At 33.8% G+C, this 24,407-nt stretch overlaps 3 protein-coding genes across 3 annotated transcripts; all 3 read right to left on the reverse strand.

Annotated features, from left to right (window-relative positions):
• Positions 1 to 4,320: 4,320 nt before the first annotated feature.
• On the reverse strand, positions 4,321 to 7,218 carry LOC106119605 (tyrosine-protein kinase-like otk). Its single transcript, XM_013314647.1, has 7 exons — positions 7,079 to 7,218; positions 6,335 to 6,478; positions 5,874 to 6,058; positions 5,440 to 5,595; positions 4,827 to 4,922; positions 4,720 to 4,753; positions 4,321 to 4,489 (listed from the first exon to the last, which is right to left on the reverse strand). The coding sequence occupies exons 1-7, from the start codon at positions 7,216 to 7,218 to the stop codon at positions 4,321 to 4,323; spliced, it is 924 nt and encodes a 307-aa protein (XP_013170101.1).
• A 1,091-nt stretch (positions 7,219 to 8,309) lies between these two features.
• LOC106119606 (kin of IRRE-like protein 2) lies at positions 8,310 to 11,365 on the reverse strand. Its single transcript, XM_013314648.1, has 5 exons — positions 11,308 to 11,365; positions 10,834 to 10,955; positions 9,481 to 9,630; positions 8,949 to 9,132; positions 8,310 to 8,509 (listed from the first exon to the last, which is right to left on the reverse strand). The coding sequence occupies exons 1-5, from the start codon at positions 11,363 to 11,365 to the stop codon at positions 8,310 to 8,312; spliced, it is 714 nt and encodes a 237-aa protein (XP_013170102.1).
• A 2,970-nt stretch (positions 11,366 to 14,335) lies between these two features.
• LOC106119698 (ankyrin repeat and zinc finger domain-containing protein 1) lies at positions 14,336 to 20,898 on the reverse strand. The gene is made up of 11 exons (XM_013314825.1): positions 20,610 to 20,898; positions 19,680 to 19,889; positions 18,858 to 19,021; positions 18,333 to 18,611; positions 17,767 to 17,989; positions 17,284 to 17,410; positions 16,835 to 17,147; positions 16,582 to 16,742; positions 16,289 to 16,430; positions 15,912 to 16,064; positions 14,336 to 15,467 (listed from the first exon to the last, which is right to left on the reverse strand). The coding sequence occupies exons 1-11, from the start codon at positions 20,743 to 20,745 to the stop codon at positions 15,327 to 15,329; spliced, it is 2,049 nt and encodes a 682-aa protein (XP_013170279.1). The 5' UTR covers positions 20,746 to 20,898; the 3' UTR covers positions 14,336 to 15,326.
• Between the last annotated feature and the right edge of the window lie 3,509 nt (positions 20,899 to 24,407).

Here is a 24,407-nt window from a genome sequence, read left to right on the forward strand (position 1 = left end):
TCTGTACTCCTTTATTCAACTTATAAATTGACAATAAGAAATTGCAATTACATAACTAGGCGAGGTCATGAAATAGAACGAATAAAATTACTACTAACTAAGCGCTATGCTACTACACCACGCGAGCAACGTAGATTCGAATCTGGAATTCGATTCATTTATTCAACAACAGAATTGTTTCAATTAAATTGCTATTTGTCATAATTATAAATGTGAATATTTTAGATCAAATTTAAACATATGTATACCATTTACAATTAATATTTCAAAAAAAAAACTAAATGATTAATAATTATGTCACTTATTTATCACAATAGACAAAAACAAAGTTTTTCCAATTATAAGTTACTTTTATAATAAAAGCATAATTACTGATAACTTAGAAAGTACCGATAACTTAAAATACAAATAAAGAAGTTGTCAAGTTACTTACAATTCCACCGGAAGCGAAACTTTTACGAGAGGCCGTGTTACGCGATTCTCTTTGTTACTCATATCTTCAGACATTTTTGGTTGCTTTACAAATAGATAAATATTCCGATGCAACTAAAATCATTATGAAATTAAATATTTTAAAAAATATATATTTTTTAATTTTTACACAACACTAAAAAATTACCTTTTTTAACGTAGAAGTTACTTGAATGTTTGGAAAAATTGATTTTGTATTAAAAAAAGTTATTAAAGGTTTTGAGCTAGGATGTTATCGGTCGGATGTAATTTGCGAGACTGGCGTTGGACTCTCGCTGGTTTGATGTTTTATTTGGTATAGGGCGTAAGCAACAGCCGCCCGCCCAACTCGAAGGCTGCGTTCACATTTGAGAAAATAAACATGTAACTTTTGTTTAAATATAAAATTTTATAATTCATAAAGTCATAGAGTATTGAATAATAAAATTTAATTTCAATTTATGAAAATAATATTTATATTCGTAATGCATATTTTTTTTTAACAGGAATTTTTTTTTGTACTAACCTGCCATATTTATTACTATGTAACCTCCTTGGTATGTTTGTAAATAATTGGTCATTTTCCCGATTTACTTGTGTATATTATGAGGTAAAGAAATATGTTTCTAATATTAGTTTAGGACAACCTTATTATTCTCATTTTTATTATGGTCATGGACAAAATAATGTTTAGTTTTTTTTTTCTATTTTTAAATAAAATATTTTATAGTTTGACAAAATTACTACACTGCTGTTTTAAAGTTTTTTTTTAGTATAATTTAATGTTTTATATGTTGTTCAACTTTACATTGTAAAGTTTTTTTTATAGATGTATGTTGCGTAATTAAATATGCATTTTTTTCGGATTCATAATAAATTATCAATTACATAGCTTTATATCAATTACGTATTCATAATAATTTGCTATGCGTCATTCTATTTATGTAACGAATTTCCATCAAAACCCTCCAAGTTTAATCTCTTTGAAGCCCGTTTTTCCAAGAGCTTTTTGTGAAGTTGGAATCGATGAGTCTATTTTCATACAGTAAGCCTTCTCGAACACGCTAAGTCCAATATAATGATTGGAAAAATAACACCAGAAAAGTATAAAAAAATTCTTGATACATTTTCTCCTGTAGTATCGTCAGACTAGAGAGCAAAAATTAAAAATTACATAAAATATTTTAAAAATATGTACATAGTTTAATTTTTATTTTGTAAGGACATGAAAACTCTTAAAGAGTGAGTCTAACACAAGTTGCTCCGAGATAAGGAGGTCGCGGTTATTCTCGCCTCGACACGGCCAGGTAGTCATTTTTGTTACCGTACCTAGTATCAATTCGCTTTAGTCGGGCTATACGTCATTACATTCCACGTCAATCGAAATTAAATTCTACCTGTAACAGACAGATTAAGTCTCGTACCAGCACAGATTCACGAATGAATGGACGGTGCTTGCACGGTATGTTTACAAAACGGGGGACGCAGGTTCGAGCCCCAAACGATGACCAGAACGTTTATTAAATTCGCGTCTTTGTGTCTGCAACAGCATTCAGTTTGTCCGCGCACTGTATAAATTTGATTATTTGGTAGTCGGAATCGTTAATGAAAAAGCAACCTTTATGAACCCCGTTCATTGTTTGGTACAACCAAAGCAAAGGTACCTATCGGTATAAATAATGCATTTTATAATGTAATCCATTTTATGATGGATTTTAGGCAAATAGAAAATTTGTTCAATAAGTGACTACTATTGTCCATTCTATAATACGTTTAACAGAAATTGGGTAGTTAAAAACAAAAGAATGTGATGCCAACATTGAAGGTAGGGCTTGCGACATCTTATCAGTTTCAAAGTTTACGTTACAACCAAAGAAATCTGCTTCCTACACATCAAAATAGGTTTCCACTGACGAAATACTAATATTGTTATCTCTTTTATTCCATTTAAAAAAACTGAGATAGTGATATTTTTATGCAGGTACTCATTGTTAGTAGATGTAGAGACAAAGGTAATCAGATGTCGTAAAATCTAATTAGCATGAGCATCTTGTTAAGTCTAATCACTCGGTTATCAATTTACATTGATGCAAACATCCGAGGCTATTAATATAGATCCCTTTGCCCGGGCCGTCGTCAAGGCAACGCATCTGCCTGCAGCTTACCTGCATCTGTGTGAGTGTAATTGACATGAGTGCATATGTGTGCAGCGCTTTGTGTCGATTCCCAGTATTTTGAAAGCCCCTTCATATTATATTCGTATATGCAATATTAATACGAATATTTAATAAACATTTTAACAGGAACTTGTATGATTAAATAGCGATTGATTTCTGTGAAAATATTATTAAATTTATTCCTGATAATTTTGGTAGCAAAATGATATTTTTACGCAACATCAGAAAGTTCAAGAAATATTTTAAATTGTATCTTTGATAACGTGGTACTTATCGTAGAGTTCTATTGCCGCGAAATTTATATTAATATACATGTTGTTTCTGTTATATCAAACGTAATGAAAGGGATGATTGTATGTAATAATACAAGAATCACTACTTTTAATTCTACGTTTATAATAATAAGTTTTTTTTTATCAATAGGTGGCAAATGAGCGAGCCGCCACCTGAAATCGCTGAAATAGCGAAGTGACCGTTGCCCATAGACATACGCAATTGTATATGCGTTGCCTACCTTTAATCGACGGAGGAGAGAATGCACGGTAATAAAATATTTTCCCTTCCGATGCATCCTGTCATCCGGAAAGTCCACTTCCACTTCCCATCCTATCCTTATAAGAAATAAGGTGGGAAGGGAAAGAAAATTAGGCCTCCGGCACGCACACTCTTCAGACGAAACGCAGAATTGCTTCTACTTCATGCCTGTCTTCTCTGTAAGTTAAAAATAGAATGCATGCAGTACAACTAATATTTTATTTGCCCTAAAAAGTGGTCAGCACTCCCCATGCATCAACGAATGCTTTGTTTGTACGTGACTTTGCATTTGATCGATATGAAAGCTACATTGTAACAAGTTTTTAAACATTGTTTGTGTCCATTCTCTATGCATCAAATATTTAACTAACAAAGAGTTAGGGCGGTATTTTATTGTTTAAAACAACAAACAACTTACTTGTCATACTGGTACACATTTGTCCGTTAATGATGTTATATCAAGTAGTATTTTTAAATATTTTTCCTTACTTACTTTTACATTTTTATTTTTTTTAACTACTTTTTATTGCGCTTTTCCTTTCATCTCATTTCGTAAGACGAAATAGGTGATTGAATTAATGAAATACCATTAACTTCATTTAAGTAATTTATTCAAGTATTTTTGGAAAACACTTTTGTATCAATAAAACATGTTAACAAACTTACAAGACCTTTTTTTCTATAAGACCTAATAACAGTACAAATAGTGACAATATCATATACTTTTATCAAATAAAACAAAATTAATATTCTTAAGAATCTTGGCTTTAAATTATCTTAATCTATCTTTAGATTTTTAATTATAAATGGATTTAATACAATGAATTTAATTATCATATTATTTATAAACTGTTATCATACTTTATCATCAACTTATACTCTATAAAAACTTACTTAAACAAGTTAATTAATCATTAAACTTGATCTTTATTTACTGATTTACTAGCTGTCACCGGGGACACACGACCGACGACACACGGTGGAATTAAAAAAATTACTAAGTAGCTTATGTGTTCTTCCAGACTATGTTCTACATCTATGACAAATATCAGCGAGATCCGTAGAATCGTTCCGGAGATACCTCCAAACAAACGCGCTTCCATCCAAACATTCGCATTTATAATATTAGTAAGACAAATTAGTAGTAGTAGTAATTACTTCAAACAGATGGCTGTAATATGACTCTTGGATGTCGCGTTTGTAACGCTATTGGTGAGCTGTAGAAATTCTCTTCTGTTTCTAGATCAGCTTTAGCTTGGAGTCTTGCTATATGCATTACTGGACTTCGGTGACTGCATGCCGTACTCGCGTGTAGATGTTCTGCGTACCTTTTCGTTAATGCAAAGGAATATTCGTATAAAATCGTTGAGAAGGTAAGGCAGGAAATGGAAATAAAAGAGTAAGAAAGAAAATAAATATAAGAGAGAGAGAGAGAGAGGTAATAAAAGGGATATCAGAAAAAATATAATATTTTATTAAAGTAATTAAGTAAAAATGACTACACACTAGATACTAGACATCAATAAAATATAAAGAAGAAATTTTAAAAATCGAATACCTGTCAAGTTTAGTAATTTTGTAATCGATAGTATCTGAAAGTAAAGAAAAAAAAATCAGAAACAATGGAATACACACTTATTAGATGTGACGTCATAAATAGATTACCTCTCTTCCGTCGACATCGTAATATGAGGCATAGTAATAGCACCAACAATGCTGCAACAAGCACCGCCGCGATCAATGGTGCTACATTAGTTCTCTCTAGAGGAATTTGAAGAAATTAGATTCTTAAAAAAACAAACTCACAGACTAAGCGAAAGGATATTGATTAATGACTCTTCAAAATCTCTAAAATTGGTTTGGATATTAAAGATGTAGTGTGTAAATCTATACCATAGGTATAAGTAATACATTGTCTCATGTACACCAGTAGAGGGCAGCCGTCAATCTGTCATTCTGGCGTTATACGCAGTGAAGGTTGGACGTGTGCATGCGCTCGGGACTGGATGTAGTGGTGAGCCAGTGAATACATCTTAGTAGCAAGTCGCATGATTGCTACAGGAGAGTACAATAAAACAGACATTCATACACATATTCTTCATTTAATTATTCTATTATGTGTAATTTTTATGTTAGTATAAGGTTATTGTTTTTGGGTTAATATTTATTACGTATAATAAAAACTTTTTTCTTTCTTTCTTGCTTTTTTTTCAAATAATTGCTGATGAATTTAAACACCCTGTGCAGTCTGAAATTAAACTAACTAATGAAGACTTACCGTGTACTTTTAAGGATATTGCATGAGATGAAAATCCTTTGTCGTTTCCTACTCGCAGCAGGTAATCTCCCGCATCCGAAGATTGAACGTCTCCTATAGACAGTGTATAAAGGTAACAGTCATCTTTGCCTTCTTTTTGATATGCCTTATACCGATCTGTTAGAAGAAAAAAAATATTTAAAGTATATAATTTAATTCTAATAATTAGAAACTCTTCGAGGTATCCTTCGTTTCAAGTGAAATCCTAAATTGTCCAAAAAAACGAATATTAAATTTCCAACATGGCGGCCATTTTGTGCTAATTGTGAGATAATGTAAGTGTTGTTGTGTGTTCTATGTTATTATGTGGAAGTGTTTCACCAGGAATATTTCGAAATATAAAACCTTAACCTCTAATCATAGTTTGTCTATGGTTAAATATTCGTAAAACTTACCAATTTCTGAAGGTACATCCAATCGGAACCGGCCCCAGAACCAGTAGGCCATAGTCGGCGACGGATCAGAGCATACCGTGACATGCACGCTTGCTGTACTGCCTTGCCAGCCTTCAGCTGTTCTGATGTCTATACCAATAGGTGGTCCAAAGACATTCAGAGTTATTGCTTTTGATTTGTGAATTCTAAGAATATAGTAAACGAAACATTTTATTAGATTATTTAATTTCTTACAGATGATAAATATATTAGTTATTTTCGTTTAGTTTGAATGGCAAAGATTTGTCAATTATTAACAGAAAGACATCGGGTTTTCTTCAATCATTTTTGTATCTGAGTTTAATCGAATTTATTATAATAATTTAGTTATCACTGATAGTTTACGTTACTTTTAACCGTAAGTTTTCTTTGCTGAAAATAAGCCTAAATTATTATTAACAGTAGTAGTATAAATGGCTTACCTTTCTTCACCTCCAATATAATTTTTAGCGATACAAACATATTTTCCACGTTGAAAGTAAGTCACATTAAATATTTGAAGCTTAGATGCAGATGATATTAAATATCCGTCTAAACAAATATTATTGTTGGCTAATGATTTGGGGCTGGAAGATAAAAATTAATCAACTGGCATTCTAACCTTACTTTTTTAAATTCCATAAATTGTAAAGAATGGTGTAAACGAGAAAAGGTTTATTTCCTGATAATGATGATGAAACTATCACATTCTATGTTTTAAAAAAAATTATAGTGTCTGGTTTACATATATAATATTTTTTTTAGATCATAATGTGGCAAACGAGCTAGCGGCCACCCGAAATCGCTGAAATAGCGAAGTGACCGTTGCCCATAGACATACGCAATTGCATATGCGTTGCCTACCTTTAATCGAAGGAGGAGAGGATGCACATAAAGAAAATATATTCCCTTTCCATGCATCCAGCCAGTACAGCGGTCAAAATCAACGCTGGCATGTACGCTAACCAATTGTAACATGCATAATGTAAGCACTAACTGGCGCCAGTGAGCTCCCACAGTCCGTGCCAGGCTAGCACTACTGTCCTACTCTACTGGCATAATGTAAACTTTACATTGTTATATATTTTTATGTTACTTTGAAAATTTAATATTTTGATAAGTAAACTTAGGCCTACTTTACATAGTGAAGTTGCTCCTTACTTGGGATACGAAATTTGTTGACTTACCAGAAGTACCATTGATACGTTGGTGCTGGGTTTCCATCTGCCTTGCACTCCAGGTTAACATGTGAATGCAGATTTGCGTTAACAGATAAACGAGGACCAATCCAAGTTATTTGTGGAGGGACTAAAAGTACGGGTATCATAAGTAGTAGGATAGCAGAAACACATCACTGCTACGATACTCAGAGTCGTTATTTGATCACTAAGGCTACATTTATTTACTATGACAAGTAGACAAAGGGAACGTTTCACTATTATATGATGTAGTTACTTACATTTGACATCTATTACAATTTTAACTGAATCGGATTTACCCATTGAGTTTTTAGCTATGCATCTGTAGATACCTTAAAAGTAAAGTACAACTCAAAATTATTATTTATTAATAACTATTTCAATATTAACGTTGGCAAATAAACCCAACGAAACAAGAGAAATAATAACAGCACTTGTAACGTGAAAGAGTTTTTAAGTTATTCATTCGTAGCTTTTAATAACATACAAAATGATTTAAAAATGTTCTATCCATCTTAACAGCTCTATGTAGTTCTTTATTCACCTGAATCATTTCTTGTAACAGTCACAATTATAAGATTAGGACCATCAGTGACTATTCTTTGACCGTCTTTTGTCCACCATACCTTAGGCTTAGGATTACCATCTCCCTTACAATTTAATGTTAAAGAACTTAAACCTTCTTCAAGCGTAGACAGTCCTTCCGCTCCCACGATTGAAGCAACTGGAATAACTGTAATTATTGTAACAACTGTGTTTAATTAATAACTAATTGTGGATTTCTGAGACTAAAATCCATATTAAAATATTTTTAACTCTATATTGTCAATTGAAAGATAGGGATATGTTTTATGACATTTTAGTCCCAGAAACCAATGGTAAGAGCTTTAATTAGACGTATCAAAAATATAAAAAGTTTTTAAAAATGTTACCTTGCCTGTCTAGTGCATAAAGTCATGTTGTCATTGTGTTTGTTAGGTAAAGGTCTAACTAAAGATATTTGCAATGACTCAACAGAAGTTAATCTATAAAATTTTGTATTTCCCATTAGATTATTTAAATAATAAAATAAAAAAAATCTCAATTAATACTTAGGTCAATAGCGAGAATTTTTATTTAGATTTTTATTTACTTTAAATTTTTATTGTACGGTAACTCTGTCTCAAAGAGCATATAAAGTATATTTGAACTTGATTATTCGGAATTCAAAAAGTTAATACTAACATTTCACGTCAAATATAATATGCACATCTTTATAGTAAGGCGGTGGGTAAGATGGATGATGTGCTCGACAGACAAGTTGCTTGCGGTGTGTAGCTCTGGTAGGGATCATCTCCAGCACAGCACGCGCTGCCCACAGACGTGGCTGTTCAACTTCTGATGTATTTGTTTGACTCCATGCTATAACCTGACCCTTTTCTGAAAGACGTTAATAGCATATAAAACTATATATAATATCTAGAAAATGATGAAGTGTAATCAAGTCTCTTCTTACTGATGAGTTTTGTTTTGTGATTATTTAATATACTTTTAAAATAATTTTTTACGCATATTAAAATGTATGAATCGGAACAACAGTCGTCCAGTAATTCGATTCATATTCTTACTAATTTTTTTTAATTAAAAATATTAGCAGATTTTTTTGTAAATTTACTAATATTTCTTCTACCATTACAACTAAGCTCTAGGCTTGTGCTAGGATATGGTTTACGACAATAGTCGAATGGCGGGATTCGAACTCCCGACCTAGTGATCGGAAATCCGTAACCTTAACCATTAGGCTATTGACGCTTATATTCTTACAATCGCTTATAATCGCTATATATCTTCCTAATTAATGAATTTGTTTTAAATTTACCTAAGAACCATTCAACGTGAGCCGGTGGGTTGCCATATCTAACCTCGCAGAAGATAGTTGTTTTAGACCCGGCAGCTAGAGTGACACTATGATCCGTAAGAACACGCGAGCCGTTGTAATAAATTCTTGGTATTTGTGGAGCAACACGTACGGCAAGTATCGCTGGTTGACTGGAAAGAGCATCCTGAAAATAAATGGGACTTAAACAAAGCATAGTGCGACTTAGGAAGCAATGTTTTGCCTATCATCATCAGCTCACTATAGGTCCCCACTGACGGGCTCGGAGCCTACCCTAAGTTAGGAGTGACTAGGCCATAATCAACCATGATGGCACAGTGCGGGTTGGCTTACTTCACAAATATCTTTGAATTTCTTTGCAGATATGGATTGGATAAATGTACATTTGTGAACCAAAAATTGAAAAACATATTGGAACATGGCAGGATTCGAACCCAGGACCTGTAGATTACAAGTTGAATGTTAACCCTACGCCACCAACGTTCCATGATGCCTATGACCCAACAGTATTAACCTGAATGTTATAGTTGCTGGAAGTGACCTGACATCGCCATTGTCCATCATCAATATGTAGCTTGGCGGATCGAATGCGGAGCGAGCAGTCACTGGTCATAGCGACGCGAGGGCTCGCCCACTCGTATTTTCCACGATACATACCAACCGGCTGGAAAATTACTTGATTAGGAGACACAGTTTTGATAAGGTAAAAACTAATATCTAATTTTCAAATTTAAAAAAAGAACATTTAGTGTTGGCTCGTAATTAACTAGTAATAGTACAGTCAGCGTCATATAGATCGTAAATCGTCTCGTCGACTGTACATGTAGAACATTTTAATTCCTATGATCTATTCATAGAAGTATTTTGATATACAGAATAATAGATATGTTTTGAGTTCGCGATACCGACAAAAGGACTAGGGTGGCCCGTTATGAAATTGAAGGCGAGAGACCGTGAACAAGGTAGCGAACGTGAAACTCGTCGTAATAATCGGATCACGTTATCAAATAGGATGCGGAGTAACTTGAAATGTCTGTGAAGTTTGTTTCGGCTTTAACGTCCGACGCGCAAGTTGACATATGACTTAATTAAATAATCTGGAAAGTTATGTAAATCATTCACATGTAGGTTCATAGAATATTAGACAAAACCCCTATTCAATTAGTTACGTACAGTCGAACCATGAACAACTAAAACTGGATAACCGAAAAACTCTTATAAGTGAGAGGAATTGTCTGCTTCCGACAGGCGACCTTCATAAGCGCAAAACTCTGGTTGGAGAGAAACTAAATATAATCGAGAAAAATATCTCGGTTTTATGGACTCTCCTTTATCCAGGATCGACTGTACATGTCTTGGAATGAATTCATATAATTATCCAAATAAACAGACGAAGGAAATGATGCTATTACCTCACTTGTGTTGTGCCCGAATCACGTTTATGATATTAATTTCGTCTTTCATAGGGTAACTATACGTAGTAACAACATTTAATTGCAATTAGTTGCTTTTGTTGTTAGAGTAAATGTTTGTATAAACATAATAATTACAGCAGACACAAGACTGTCTGCGGTATGGCCGTTATTGTGCGTAATGAAAAGTCAATATGACATCACGTGCCGCGTATAATTTCGTATCTCAACTCCGAGGCCAATGATAGAATGATTTAAAGCTAGTTAATATTAAAACAATATCTTACTAATATTGTAAACGCGAAAGTTTAGACGGATGTTTGTTAGAAGGTATCTCCGAAAACACTGAACCGATCTTGATGAAATTTGGCACAGATGTAATATATAGTCTAGAAGAACACCTTGGCTACTTATTAAGTTTTTTTTTTAATTTCCGCATGGAGAGCGCCTGTTACCTTGTTATCTTTTTGCCATGAACAGATACCTCTCTTGTCTGATATGCGACACTTCAATAAAGCATCTTCGCCAGGATTTACTTCCGTGTATGTTGGTTCTTCTAAAAACCGTTGCAAGCCACCTGCAATTATTTAAAAATGGAACGATTTTTTTTAATTTGAAAAGGTATCAAGCCTAAATAATTCAGCCAACATATTTCAAAAATCAAATCTGTAAATAATATTTCATCTGTGTCCGTGTATAACCGACTTTTTTGCTAAAAATAATATTATATCTGCTTTTGTTTAAGTTTATAAACGGCAAAGGCTCAAAGAGAAGACACAATATTTTATTCAGCACCGGTTCAAAGGGAAGCCTTGAACATTGAAGTGTAATATGTAACGTCACTTTGTCTTTTGTATCGTATTCCAAGGGAATAAAGATTAAATTTCCTTGCATCGGCAATTTAAATTTGTCATTTTTTTATTTTATACATGTCCATGTCTGAGCACGGAACTTTTTCGATGGGATTGTCAACAGATCACTAAACATTTAGGATTTTTTAAAAACTGTAATTATGCAACAAATACGAAATATTCTTTTAAGGTTCTTTGGACTTATCTAATTTAATTAACCCTCATTATTACAATATATTGGCAATCATGAGCTTTGGCTCAATATTATTATATATTGGCACCTTGCTATATCCGAACTTATGCTTTTAATGTTATGTTCTTAAAATTTGATGCAATTAAAACGTTCATCTGGTACAATGGGATGAATTCGAAAGTCAAGAAGGATTTTTTCTATCGCCGTCTCTTTCATATCTGTTTTGAACGAGATAGATAAGGATAAAAATCTCAGTAGGTCACTAGAATACGGTATTCGGGCGCTCGCTCTTAATTAAACTTCAAACACTTAGGATTCACTTTTGCTGAAGTGAGAACGACCCGTGTTTACAATGAAGTGCAGTTTGTCGTGCCAAAAGTACTACTACGCTCACCTTTTTTAAAGGTGCGTTTTCGAATATATTGAGGGAATCTCCATGCTGTTGAAACGGCAGGAAATAACTTGTATATTATATCAGACCGGAGAAAATATGAATGGTTTGTCTGAAAGAGGATATGCGTAAAGAAAATCGTGTTAATTACACTATTTATAACTCAAGAACGGCTTTACCGATATGGCTGAAAATTGGTGAGGAGGTAGCTTAGAGCCAGGAGACGGACATAGTCATTCATTTTTTTCAAATTTGCATTGAAGAGATGCTTTTTATTTAACTTACTAATATTATAAATGCGAATAATTAAGATGGATGTGATGTGGATGGATGGATGGGTGTTTGAAGATATCTCTGGAACGGCTGAACGGATCTCGATTAAATTTGGCATGCGTATAGAACATAGTCTGAAAGAACACATAGGCTACACTAATGAAGTTTTTTTTTATATAACCACGCGGACGGAGTCGCGGGCGACAACTAGTAAGGAATAAATTCAGATATTACGGCTGATAGAGATAAATGGAGAGAAACGGGCAGGATGATATATTGAGGCCATCAAAATTTAAATAAATCTAAACGGTTATAAATTGGTAATTCCTAAAATTGAAATGAAACTCAATTGACTTATTTTAATCAACTGATTATAGACAAAAATATTATAAAATAATTTATGTCTATGTTTTTGGTAGGCGATGTCATAACTAATGCAAAGTTTCGATTTGAAATAAAAAATTGGAACATTTCTCAAGTTGTACTCTAGAAATGTGTGCTGATTATTTTGCCTTTCAATGTGATGTTATTAATATCGAAAAATAATAATGATGCCGCGTCCCAGAGCATTGGAAATATGACATTAAAATAATAATAATGAGGTACTGTTTTATTGAAAATTTTATGTTATGTATATTCTAGAATTATGATGATAAGATTTTTTATACAGTGGCAAAGGAGTAAGCGGTTGCCTAATTTCGCTAAAATAGCGAAGTGACTGCTACCTATAGACATTGGCAATATGTTAAATAGATGCGTTCCTCTTCATTAGTGGGAAGAAGAAGTGAAATAGAAAAGGGCTCTGGCATACACATTCATGGGGTGATATTTGAATTTACTTTCACTTTACGTCTGTCTTCTGTGTAGTCGTGGTATTGCACCGGTGAATGTTGCTGCGGTCTCCGCCACGGTTAAAACATTTTTAGGTTCGATTTTCCTAACATATTGTTAGCTTTAACAAATGTTTTCTTGTCTGCCTCCCTGCCTGACATGTAGACTGATAGCCTGTCATGTGTGGCTTAAATTTGGAGATAAATATAATCGTTTTCCCTAACTCCATACCACATATAATATTAATTCAACATTTCACAGATGTCTATTGACAGCCGTGTCTTCGCTATTTTAGCGAAATCTGGACAACACGATTTCGCCAAAACAGCGAAGCCATCAGTTACAACGCTTGCTTGTTTGCTACTTTCTACGATATAAAACATGTTAATACAGGTACAGTTAGAACAATTTAAGTTATCTTAAAACTTTAAACACCTTTTTTTGTTAAATGCAATGAAGTATACTCACCAACTTGGACTGCAGTTATAAATGAAATTGCCAACTGAATGATACTTCTACAGCTCATGTTGCCCCAGTTGGCTATTTTTTTTTAACAAAAATATATTTTTTATTTTTTTAATTCAGCGCGAAATTTAACACTGGCAACAAAATTATTCTATGATGTTACTTCACTTTTATTTTTTAAACAGAACTCGAATGCAGATAAAAAAAGTTACAGAACTTTATAATGTCGCGACGTTAAAACCTTCCGTATTGGTAGGCGTGAGGCCAGCGACTGCCGGCTAAAGCTATGCAGCTAAGCCTTATGACATAATTTTTTTTTACGTCAACTATTACGCCTTTAGAGTCGATGTATCTACAGATTAAATTATTGGAAACTTTTAATCCAGACTTTTTTTAGGTTAATATTTACAACACAATCATTGCTTACGAATAAGCTTGTATTCTGCTTCGCCCGTTTGAAATGAAAATATCGCTAGGATACCACCGCTCGGTCAGTGAACGTATTCTTTTCAAAGTTATTCATAACACAAACTTAATTGCAAAAAAATTGAAGGGAATATTGATTAACAATTATTTCAAGGCACTATTGTTTCTTTCCAGGCTTAAAAATGTCTGATAATTTCTAAAGATCAGGTAATAATTTGTCAAAAATACTTTTGTTGGACCGACCATAAAGTTTCGCTAGTGTAGTGTAAGTATAGACTAAGGAGAAAAGCTATATCTACCAGAGACAAATCTTCGTAATTTTCTGAAACCTTCAAGATGGTATTAAGAGCACCCGAAACCTAAGGACATGTGTTCGTAGATGTATTAATGTCAGAGAAGGAAGCCAAAGGGCTAGCTGTCAGGACTGTGCTACTTGTCTGGGTTACGGGCATGAGTTGTTTTTTTAAAATAAAAATCAAAAATTTAAAAAAATATTATTTATTATATCATACCATAATATATAACAATAGCACGTAAAATGGCAGTGTTTGAATATTTTTACTAACGCACTTAGAAGTAGCAAAACTAAGGTCCGCTGTACACGGAAGGTTATACACGGACCCCAGTTTGCAGGTACATCGTGTCGGCCGTCAGCTCCATTTTGCCTACGTGTATGGATACCTTTAAATATCAACTTACATATCCCTACATGAAGACAGTGGTAAGATATACATCGTAAAACATATTTTCAACCTTGTTATTAAACATTTTATTACGTAATTCTTGAGAATTGAACATAAATTCTGAAAATTAATAGATTAAGAGAAGATATATTTAAGAAAAGAATAACTAATAAACCTTTAAAAGATTTTCAGATAATTTAAAATCTTCGTATATTATACATAATTTTATTCATCGACTTATTTATGCAGATTGCTAGTAATAAAAATATTTTGCTAATATCCAAATACGTGTACTATTATTATAAACACATTAAATTATTACCAATATTACTAAATATATTACCAAAATTAAGTACCAATGAATAAAATCCATAAGTCTAATGAAATAAATTAATAAACACTTGTAATATCATGCAAGAATAACATAAAATACTCCTAGTATCGCATTACTGACGTTTCCTAATGCTAAATTAGTATTACACTAGCTATCTCTGTCACTCGTTATGAAAAAACTGAAATAACAATATAATGTTTTTATAAATTTTATCAACAGTGGAAACCTATTCAAATAACTTAAATAGTTGTCAGTTAACCTAAGGGTGCACGTAAAAAAATGTTAAGGTGACCATCATGTATCGACTTTTAGGACATTTTAAGTAAAAACTATTTTGTCCAAGTGAAGAACTATTTATAAATTAATATACCTATTTCAAATTCACTCTATTTTCCGAAATTGCTTAACAAAAATCACAAACACTTACAGGGCTTAATCAAATTTATTCATTTTCAATAATATAAACTTTATGTCCTTGAAAATAAGGTTGTAAATCCACTGTTACGCGCTCATGTGCAGCGGTCTAACGTTCCTGTGATTTTGAAGACATCGAATGGAGCAGAATTTGTACTTGTCATATTCGAATGGCGGCTTTGGAAGACGATGCGCGCAAAGAAAGCATCGAGGCTCGTCGAGTCTTACCTAGAAAAATAAATCTACTATCATATTTCTCGGTCAAAACTAAAAAACCCTAATTAACTATGAGGGCCGTGAAATCGTAATTTGAAACATAAAACTATAAAAAAATAGTAAAATTTCCATTAAAAATTAGTAGTCGCTCGCGATTTCGTCCTGGCGGATATAAAAAAGAGGCTTGACAGACGGAGGGACAACAAAGTGATCCTCTAAGGGTTCTGTTTTTCCTTTCGAGGAACGGAACCCTAAAAAACTTTCAGACCATGTTCTATATCTATACCAGATTTCAGCGGGACTATGCAGCCGTTGTGGAGATACTTTCTAACAAACATCAATCCATCCGAACATTCGCATTTATAACATTAGTAAGTGTAACTGTTAGGTTATGTCAGCTAATGTTAGGTTAGGTTAGTTATTATATTTGTGTTGAAATGTGTTGTGTGACCAAACCTTTTGAGTGTCCGTTAGCTGTAAATACTTGTTCGTTTTAATCTTTTCAACTTGCTTCACTTTGTTTCTTTGTCTCTTCAACTTCTTCTGCTGAGCTTTCTTCTCTTTTTCCTGTTCCAGTTGCTCCAGAGTAACAGGGCCTGGGATTTGCGACTAAACGCAGAGTAAATTAAACAGTTACTTTGTCGCATCTTTAGAAAATTGTAAGATAGTTGTTACATTGTTACACTTTCAGAGCTTTTGTAAAAGTAATTTCTCGAATCATTGACATTAGCATGAAGACACAATTGAAAAAATAATAAATGGATCTCATGTTAAAATAAGGTGGACACAATATACACAGATAATAAATTATACACAAGTCTCATGGTTCTTACCTTATTATAGTTATATTTGTCAGGATACTGTCCCTGGAAAAGTCGGAATAAAACCCTGATATCGCTGTCTTGAGATGCAGCGTAAGGAGTTTGCAGCAAATGGTTCTTTACGCACGGGTCGCCTCCCGATGTTAATATTTGCCTATAGGGAAAAATTCAGATCAAATGCTATCATGATAAAAAAAATTAATGACGAAAAAGATAATGATGATAAATCAACACGTTTTATTGTCAAACTGAAAAAAAAACTTGTGGGTTACAATTGACGGTGTAATTTCTTTTTTCATACTCACGTCACCATTTCTCCTTTAGCAGCAATGGCAGCCTTGTGTAAAGCGGTGTTGCCATCAGACGGATCCTGTGTGTTGCAAGCTGCTTCTAAATCGTCACCTTCCCAGGTCTCAATAATAGTTTCAAGCGATGTAAAATCATTGTCTTCAATAAGCGTCCACATCTAAAATTATTCCGTTTGTATAGTGTCAGGTTTTACGAAGGTTAAGAATGTCATTATCAATTTACGATGATCAGTCTGTAACGAGACTGTACCTTTTGAACACTAGCTGGAATTTTAGGCTGCCCTTTCTTAGTCGGTCTACCTTCCTCGGCCTTCTTTTTGTTTTTCTTTTTCCTAATTTGTTCTTTATGCTCTGGTAAATTATCGTCTTGACTTTCAGAACTTCTACAACTTGCGATCGCCGTGTCATTGATCAGATCTTTTCTCGAGTTCGTTAGTAAACCGAGACGGCTCTGTTCGGAGAGTGTTTTAATCCAATCCAGCGGCGTATCAAGATCTATAAAGCAAGGGCCTTCGTCTTCGCTTGATATTAACTGAGTTGGCAACTCTCGAGCTGGACGTTCCCTATTAAGTAATTAGATGGTATGTTCACTTTTATTCAACAGAAAAATGGATAGGTGATGATGAGGTAAATGATCAAAATTGACGGAATAAATCTTTCTTAAAAGTAAAACATGAAATCAACTGTACAATACAATACCTGGATTTAGCTCGATTGATGGTCTTGCTAGGACTCTTTTGTACCTTTTTACTTTCGTCTGAACCAGTCTGTTTAGCAGGTTTAGTTGAGGAAGCGATCAACGCCTTTTGGAAAATCTCCATAGAATCTATAGTAAGATTTCATTTTAAGTAAGTTTATAAATAACGACAAATAAGTCTTTGAGTTTAACATTGTCTTTAAAAGCCGCGTACAGTTTATAACAGGACACAGTACTTAGTCGTGAAAACAAATTAACTCAGAATCTGGACGCAAGTCGAAAACTTTGTACACTGTGATTTGGGTATCAAGACGAATATTTTTGTATTTCAGAGTCTCGAAGTCTTACGTATTGATTTGAAATTTACGCTACCAAAATTCAATCATAGTAGCTAAAATCATATAATATATTTATCTTATTATAAGGAAATCAATGTAAAAATAATTACGTTTTTAACTTCAATTTATTGAAATGTACTTTCTTACCGTAGACTTCAAAGCTTGCTAAGGTCTCGTGTACTCTCTTAACTTCTTTAAAACTGGGCTTCTTTGTTGGAAAAGGTAATGCCCTAACACGAAAATCATCTCTACTTAACGGAGAATTTTTCCCAAATAACGCAGCTTGGTTCATCGAACCCACCGCACGGTACAGAATGCAAGAGCAACCTTTTAGATCTTCCGCCCAGCTTGCTATGATCTCTTGGACATGCTAAAAGACAGACAGTACTAAAAGTAATTCTTGCAAAAATGGACCAAAAGACACGCTTTTTGAAAGTATAAGCTGTCTGCCGCGACTCCGTTCACGTGGAATTAAAAAAAACTTAATAAGTAACCTATGTGATCTTTCAAATTATGTTCTACATCTGTACCGAATTTCATCAAGATCCGTAGTCGTTCTGGAGATACCGTCTAACAAACACCCATCCATCCACCCATGAATGCCCTAAAGGTTTTTATGGTCACCTGGCAAGAAAGTTGCAAAATTGGTAAAGAATAATTTCGACTACATATTAATGTGAACGTAACTTTAAAAATTGCTGAAGCAAATATACCTCTAAAAACTGTGCCTGATTGTATCTTCTTAAACTAGCTCCCGCGGATCTCGGAGCATTGCCGTGATGGTCTCTGTTATACTGCGCTTGCCCTTGACCACGACGGGTCACGTAAGAGTGGTGCGTTTTATGTAATACTACTACGCCACCAGAAAATATGGCCCCTGCGAAATGACCGCCTGATACCATAAGGACCGCCCAACGTTGGTAGCCTGGGATAGAAAGTCGCGTACATCGTTCCACCCAATTTTGACCATCACCGTCCGTTGACAGCTCCTCCTAATTTTAAAAATGTATTTTTTTATCAAAATAATTTGACTATTTGATGCTTTTGTCTGCATTTGAAATATTTAATGCGCAATTCGATTAAACAATCATAACAAATATATTGATGATTCACATGAAGGTTTACTTGTATTTAGTAATTGAAAGGTGTTTTTTGCACTGCCCTGTAAAACGACATATAGCTATCTCTGCTTGTTTCAAAAGTAGGAAAGTGACAACAATATTTATTTGTAGAAATACCTTTTTATGATGTAAAATACATCTGTACACACAGAAGACCTGGCCATAGCGGTTAGTAAAGAATGCCTTGCAGTGCCTAGTGGCAGCTGCAAATAGATCACTGGCTGGATTAGTTCCACCATCATCACCTTCTGAGTCACTGCCAGAAACACTTGAGTTATCATCTGTTCGACAAAGGCATATCTTACTATGTGAAATACAACCAAACCCAATGACGTCTAGTTTTTTTTAGGTCAAAAAACAATGGCATGATTGGAAACAGAAAAAGCTATACAAAATTAACGCAATAATTGTGTTTACACTGTTTTAAATGATTGTAATGACACCCACAAGAATAGTTTAAATGTTTGAAATAAAAAAAAAAATTACAATTATTTTGTAAATACCTAAAAAAAGCATAACCTGTTGCTGATACTGATCATATTTAAGAAATAACAAATATGTAAATGAAAATCAAAAAATTATCCTACAAAAAACATTATAATTGGTCAATTCAAAAAATATACCAGTCTCGGTGAGCGCACCCATAAAGATAAGGCATGAAATAATGGCTACCACATATTATATTTATAAAAAGCAGCAATTATATTAACTCAGTCTCCAGCGACTTCATGCTGCTATGGCCATTTTCATTGATAAAATAACTAATAGTATTTTGTTTGTAAAAACTATTGTGGCCATGTTTTTTCAGGATTTTTTTTTAAATTGTATTTTTTATTTACTACATAATCATTGAGTAAAAAATATGACTACATATTTAAGATCATATTTTTCATTACCTTATTTTTTGTGGTAATTACTAAATAATCATGTATTCCTTACCTTGTCTAGAATTAAATTGGCCCAATGTCAATGCAGGTTTGCCAAAGAGTTTTCTTTTTATATTATATGTGTGCCAGTGTTCCTTGTAGTGGGCAGTCTGCTTCGCTCTAGTGGTGAATGGTCCCACACCACAACATGAACAGCAGTTCCCATCAGCTGGCCCACCAATGGTCAATGCATTGAGGCGCTTTAGAACACTTTGCTCATCAACTGTTAACAAAATTGATATTTAATACATTTGTACATTGAGAGTGTCGGTGGCTCAGGGGTTAAGTATTCGAGTTGTAATCTACAGGTCTTGGATTCAAATGTCACTATGTACCAATGTGTTTTTCAATTTTCTATTTAAATATGTGCATTAATCCAATGTTCCTACAGTGACGAAAAAGTTGTTATGCACCCTGCACATATCTGCGAAGAAATTCAAAGATATGTGTGCAGTCAACCCACACTGGGCCAGCGTTGACTATGGCCTAGTCACCCCTAACCTACTGTAGCCTCCGAGTCCCTAAGTGGGGATGTATAGTGAGCTGACGATAATGATATTTGTACATTATGTTATCATTGTTATTTAATGTCAGGTAAGGTTTTGTTCAAGTTCTGGTTTATAAATAATAAAGAAAACTTTGAACTCTCGTTGATGTATTAAATTATCTATAGAATATTACAAAATATAGTTTCACTTATGTGATAAAAAGAGCTGATAAGCCTTAACATTTTTTATCAATACTTAAATCATTTTAACTAGTTTACCACCAATAAGATTTTTTTTCGTCACATTTCCTTGAAATTTACTAAAGTTTAAGTTTCGGTGAAATTTAATTTAAGACACATTTACAGAGAATTTTAACTCGTCATAATTTTTAATAATTTCTATTAACCTTTTGTCTTTTCCCTCCATTTATAAATTGAACAAAAATTACAACTTACCAACTACGTGTGACTCAGTTATCATACATGCTGGCACTCTTATACCTCTTAGTAATCTTTCGAAAGCGTCTAATTCATAAACTCTTACTAAATGAGGTTTTGCTACTTCTGTTTTATTAGCCATTTTTCTAAACATACAATATGGGTGGTTATTTTCAACATGAAAAAAAGAGTTTAGTTAATTTATTTTAAAACTTTCACACAAAACCCCTGTCTATTTCAACTTTGATGAATAAAAATAATATTGTGCAATAATTTGTGAAACGAATTTGTATTGCACAAACATAACCTTATACCCTATATATTTCTGACAGCCACTGTCAAAAGTTGGCAGCTGATAGTTAGTGTTGCTATTAATATTGCTATTGCATTAACTAATATTAAATCATTATAATAATTATTAATGACGAATGCGAGAAAATCTGATGTATAACATTAAAATGGCACAATGAAAGGTCTTTAGATCACAGTTCAGATAATTGGATATAGTAGTAAATAACTACTAAAACCCAAGGTACAGATTCTTACTGATTCGCTTTTTACGAGAACTAAAATAACAATCTTTGTGTTACTAACATAGAGATTGTCTTTATACATCTAAATTGTTTTTTTTTCTTTTATAAGAGAAGGCGGCAAACGACCAACTGGAACACTGAGGTGTTCATCGACGCCCATGGACATCTGCAATACCAGAAGTACCATAAATGCGTTGCCGGCTTTTGAGGTGGTGATACGCTTGCTTCTTGAGGGATCCTAAGTCGTAGCGGTTTGGAAATACCGCCAAGGACATACCATACCACTAAGCGACTGTGCGAGGCAGGAAGCTTCGCGCAAACCGCACGGTTGTGCATTAATTCTTTTTTGTTATTAAAATTAAGAATATGGGTAAAGTTTATAACAAATTAACAATGCAAGTGGCTGCGACTAATATGGCTGACATTCTATGTAAATCACTTATCTTATTTTTTTAAATATGCTAACGAAGCAAAGACAACATTATCGATCTCTAGTTTGTAGAGTCTAAAAATAGCTTAAGTACAAAAGTTGGCCACGTAAGTGACTTCTATTGGAAGACATTTCATTGTTAAGTTAGACATTCAAACGAACTATTGTTATGAGCTTAAAGTACGGGTGTACAGATATTTATTAGGCGTCTACTAGTTTCCTGTAAAAACTGTCTTTATAATTATCTATAAAAATCATCATAATCAACCATCCTTTTTACTAGATAGGGTAGATGTATAATGTATTACTCTCATCCATCTCTATTAGCAGTGATATTTGAATTTTTTTTTTATAACAGAAGGGGGCAAACGAGCAGTGGGAACACCGAGGTGTTCACGCCCATGGACATCAGCAATACCAGAGGAACCGCAGATGCGTTGCCGGCCTTTGAGGTGGTGATAGGCTCGCTTCTTGAAGGACCCTAAGTCGTATTGGTTTGGAAATACCGCCGAGGACACAATTCACTCCCTTCTTACGCAAATCTGGGTGGGATACACACAATCCATGCGTTCTTTCTTTCAAATTATTCAATCTCATTATTTTCTTGTTTCTGTGTGGAGTATATTTAATTAGTATATAGTTTTTGACTCTGGTTATTAGGTTTCTCTCGTGTCTCTAATCATTGCGATATCACAATTTTAATATAAATACTAAAAATAGGAAATTAGTAATTGGCGACAACAAGTACCGTATAATTAGATTTGATATGCATGAAATCGAAGGTATAATTTAGCTACTAGCACGCGACCCCTTTTTTCAGAGGGGGAAAAACTTTATGCATACTGTGCGCCCCGGAAGGGACATGGTAGTTGTGTGGGATCCTCTCCCCAATAGGGAGCATATCCATTAAAACCTCTTTGTTCCTCCTACGCATGGTGACGTGATCACGGGCACGCTTGCAACTGCGAGAACGCGACACAGTAACATGCTATACCAAACTCTACCAAAATACTATGTATCAATGAAGTTTGTTAAGCCCTCTTTAAAAATTCCAGCTATTTTTAAACATTTTTAGTTAGAATCCTTTAGCGCGAATAGCGCGCTTTCGTCAATATTTTAATAAGGCTAGTGTTGCGCCAGTACACCGTCATATTATCGGATTTTCTTCCTAACACTATATATTTCATTTTTAGGGTTCCGTATCTCATAGGAAAAAACGGAACCCTTATACGATCACTTCGTTGTCCGTCCGTCTGTCTGTCAAGACCTTTTTTTTAATATGGTATTAAATAACCTATCATCATTATTGACATCACAAGATTGTACACAGGCTTCTATAAAAGTCTTAAGAAGCTCTCATTAAACAGTTGGATTAATAGTTGTAGACGCCAGCAATAATATGTGTTGCACGAATGGGACGGCCTGACCTGTGCAATGCCACGACCACACACAAGACAGTGAAGTGGAATTAATTCCGCGTTTCGTCTGAGAAGAGTGCCATAGGCGTAATTTTAGTCCCCTTACTTTCAGACTTCCCGCCCTTTTCTTATAAGTAAAGGATTTAATGGACGCATAGGAAACTTTCTGTACATCTCATTTCTCTATATGACATACAGGCAGACAGACAAAAATATTAAAAATTGATTTTTCGGCATCAGCAACGCAAATAAGTCATATGTATGAAGTATGGATTTTTTTCTCTATATTACATACATACACTTTAATTTTCCAATTTTATTAATAATGAAAAAATTTGTATGAATTCAGAGCTGCAGAGTACAATAGGCGCATGCTCTAGTGTTGGGCGGGCATCTGTTATTACGCCGCCCTTAACCAACGCTCGCTCGCTTCAGTCTGTTCGACGGACACAACACGAAAGCATTGCGCGTTACATCTACGATCTATTGAAAAGTTTTGAACAAATCTCTCAGTTTTCTATATTTTTGCTTGAAAAGTCTTCTTAAATAAAGAATTATGTTCGTTATATTGATTTAAAATGAATTTATTCAAATATTAAATTCAATTATACGTTTACGGTAGTGTTTGTTGTGTTTTTATTATTATAGTAAGATAGTTAAAGCTTACAAACAACGTGCAAGCGTCTTTAGTTAGTTTGATAAGGTGATTTGAAGAAAAACATTGAAGAAAATCTTTAGTGGCCAGAAAATTGTAAGTAATTTTCATTAATTTTTAATTAAATTACATTTATAAAGTCTATACATTGTAATATAAGTTGTTAGTAATTATTCATTGGGCTAAAGTCGTCATCGAGCTTAATTATAAATTTAGTAAAATGTTTTTCTATGAAACTACGCAGTTTAAATTTCAAGACGGAAGTCTTAAATCATGTTACTTTACAGTGATATTGAATAAGATTAAAGTCTAAAATAATATGAATACTTTGCTACCCTTTGATGAACGCTGCTTCCCATATGGTATCTTATACATAAAATAAAATTACAATGTCTGTATGTAATTTCGAAAAGGAAAAAATATATTTCGTATGTATGTTGTATTTGCTTTATTTATAACGAAAAAGTTTATTTTAAAATGTTGGCCTTTATGTACGCATGGCAGCGTTTGTTCCAAGTCATCTCCGAAACCGCTTTGCTGATTTTGAAACGTATTGAAGGGAAGATACCTGATGCATGCGTATATATGTAAATTTGTTTTTTATATCATAAGGTGACAAATAGCGAAGTGACACGCAATTGCATCTGGGTTGCCTACCTTTAATCGACGGAGGAGAGGACACACAGAAAGAAAATATTTTCCCTTCCCATGCATCCTTTCATCCGGAAAGTCCACTTCCACTTCCCTTCCTATCCTTATAGGAAGAAGGGTGGAAATGGA

The sequence above is a fragment of the Papilio xuthus genome, unplaced genomic scaffold (assembly GCF_000836235.2).
Source record: "Papilio xuthus unplaced genomic scaffold, Pxut_1.1 DF827135.1, whole genome shotgun sequence".
Classification (NCBI taxonomy): Eukaryota; Metazoa; Arthropoda; class Insecta; order Lepidoptera; family Papilionidae; genus Papilio; species Papilio xuthus.

Excerpts from the sequence above, each read along its gene's own strand:
- LOC106119606 (XM_013314648.1), bottom strand. The coding sequence starts at position 11,365 with ATGTTTAGTGATCTGTTGACAATCCCATCGAAAAAGTTCCGTGCTCAG. Across the intron at positions 9,631-10,833 it reads CATGGCAAAAAGATAACAAG|CCGGTTGGTATGTATCGTGG; the intron begins GTAACAGGCGCT and ends GTAATTTTCCAG. Across the intron at positions 8,510-8,948 it reads TCACGTTGAATGGTTCTTAG|AAAAGGGTCAGGTTATAGCA; the intron begins GTAAATTTAAAA and ends AACGTCTTTCAG.
- LOC106119698 (XM_013314825.1), bottom strand. The coding sequence starts at position 20,745 with ATGTTTAGAAAAATGGCTAATAAAACAGAAGTAGCAAAACCTCATTTA. Across the intron at positions 19,890-20,609 it reads AACTGAGTCACACGTAGTTG|TTGATGAGCAAAGTGTTCTA; the intron begins GTAAGTTGTAAT and ends TTTTGTTAACAG. Across the intron at positions 17,411-17,766 it reads AGCAAGCTTTGAAGTCTACG|ATTCTATGGAGATTTTCCAA; the intron begins GTAAGAAAGTAC and ends ATCTTACTATAG.
- LOC106119605 (XM_013314647.1), bottom strand. The coding sequence starts at position 7,218 with ATGATACCCGTACTTTTAGTCCCTCCACAAATAACTTGGATTGGTCCT. Across the intron at positions 6,059-6,334 it reads TATATTGGAGGTGAAGAAAG|AATTCACAAATCAAAAGCAA; the intron begins GTAAGCCATTTA and ends CTATATTCTTAG. Across the intron at positions 4,490-4,719 it reads AAAATTACTAAACTTGACAG|GTACGCAGAACATCTACACG; the intron begins GTATTCGATTTT and ends ATTAACGAAAAG.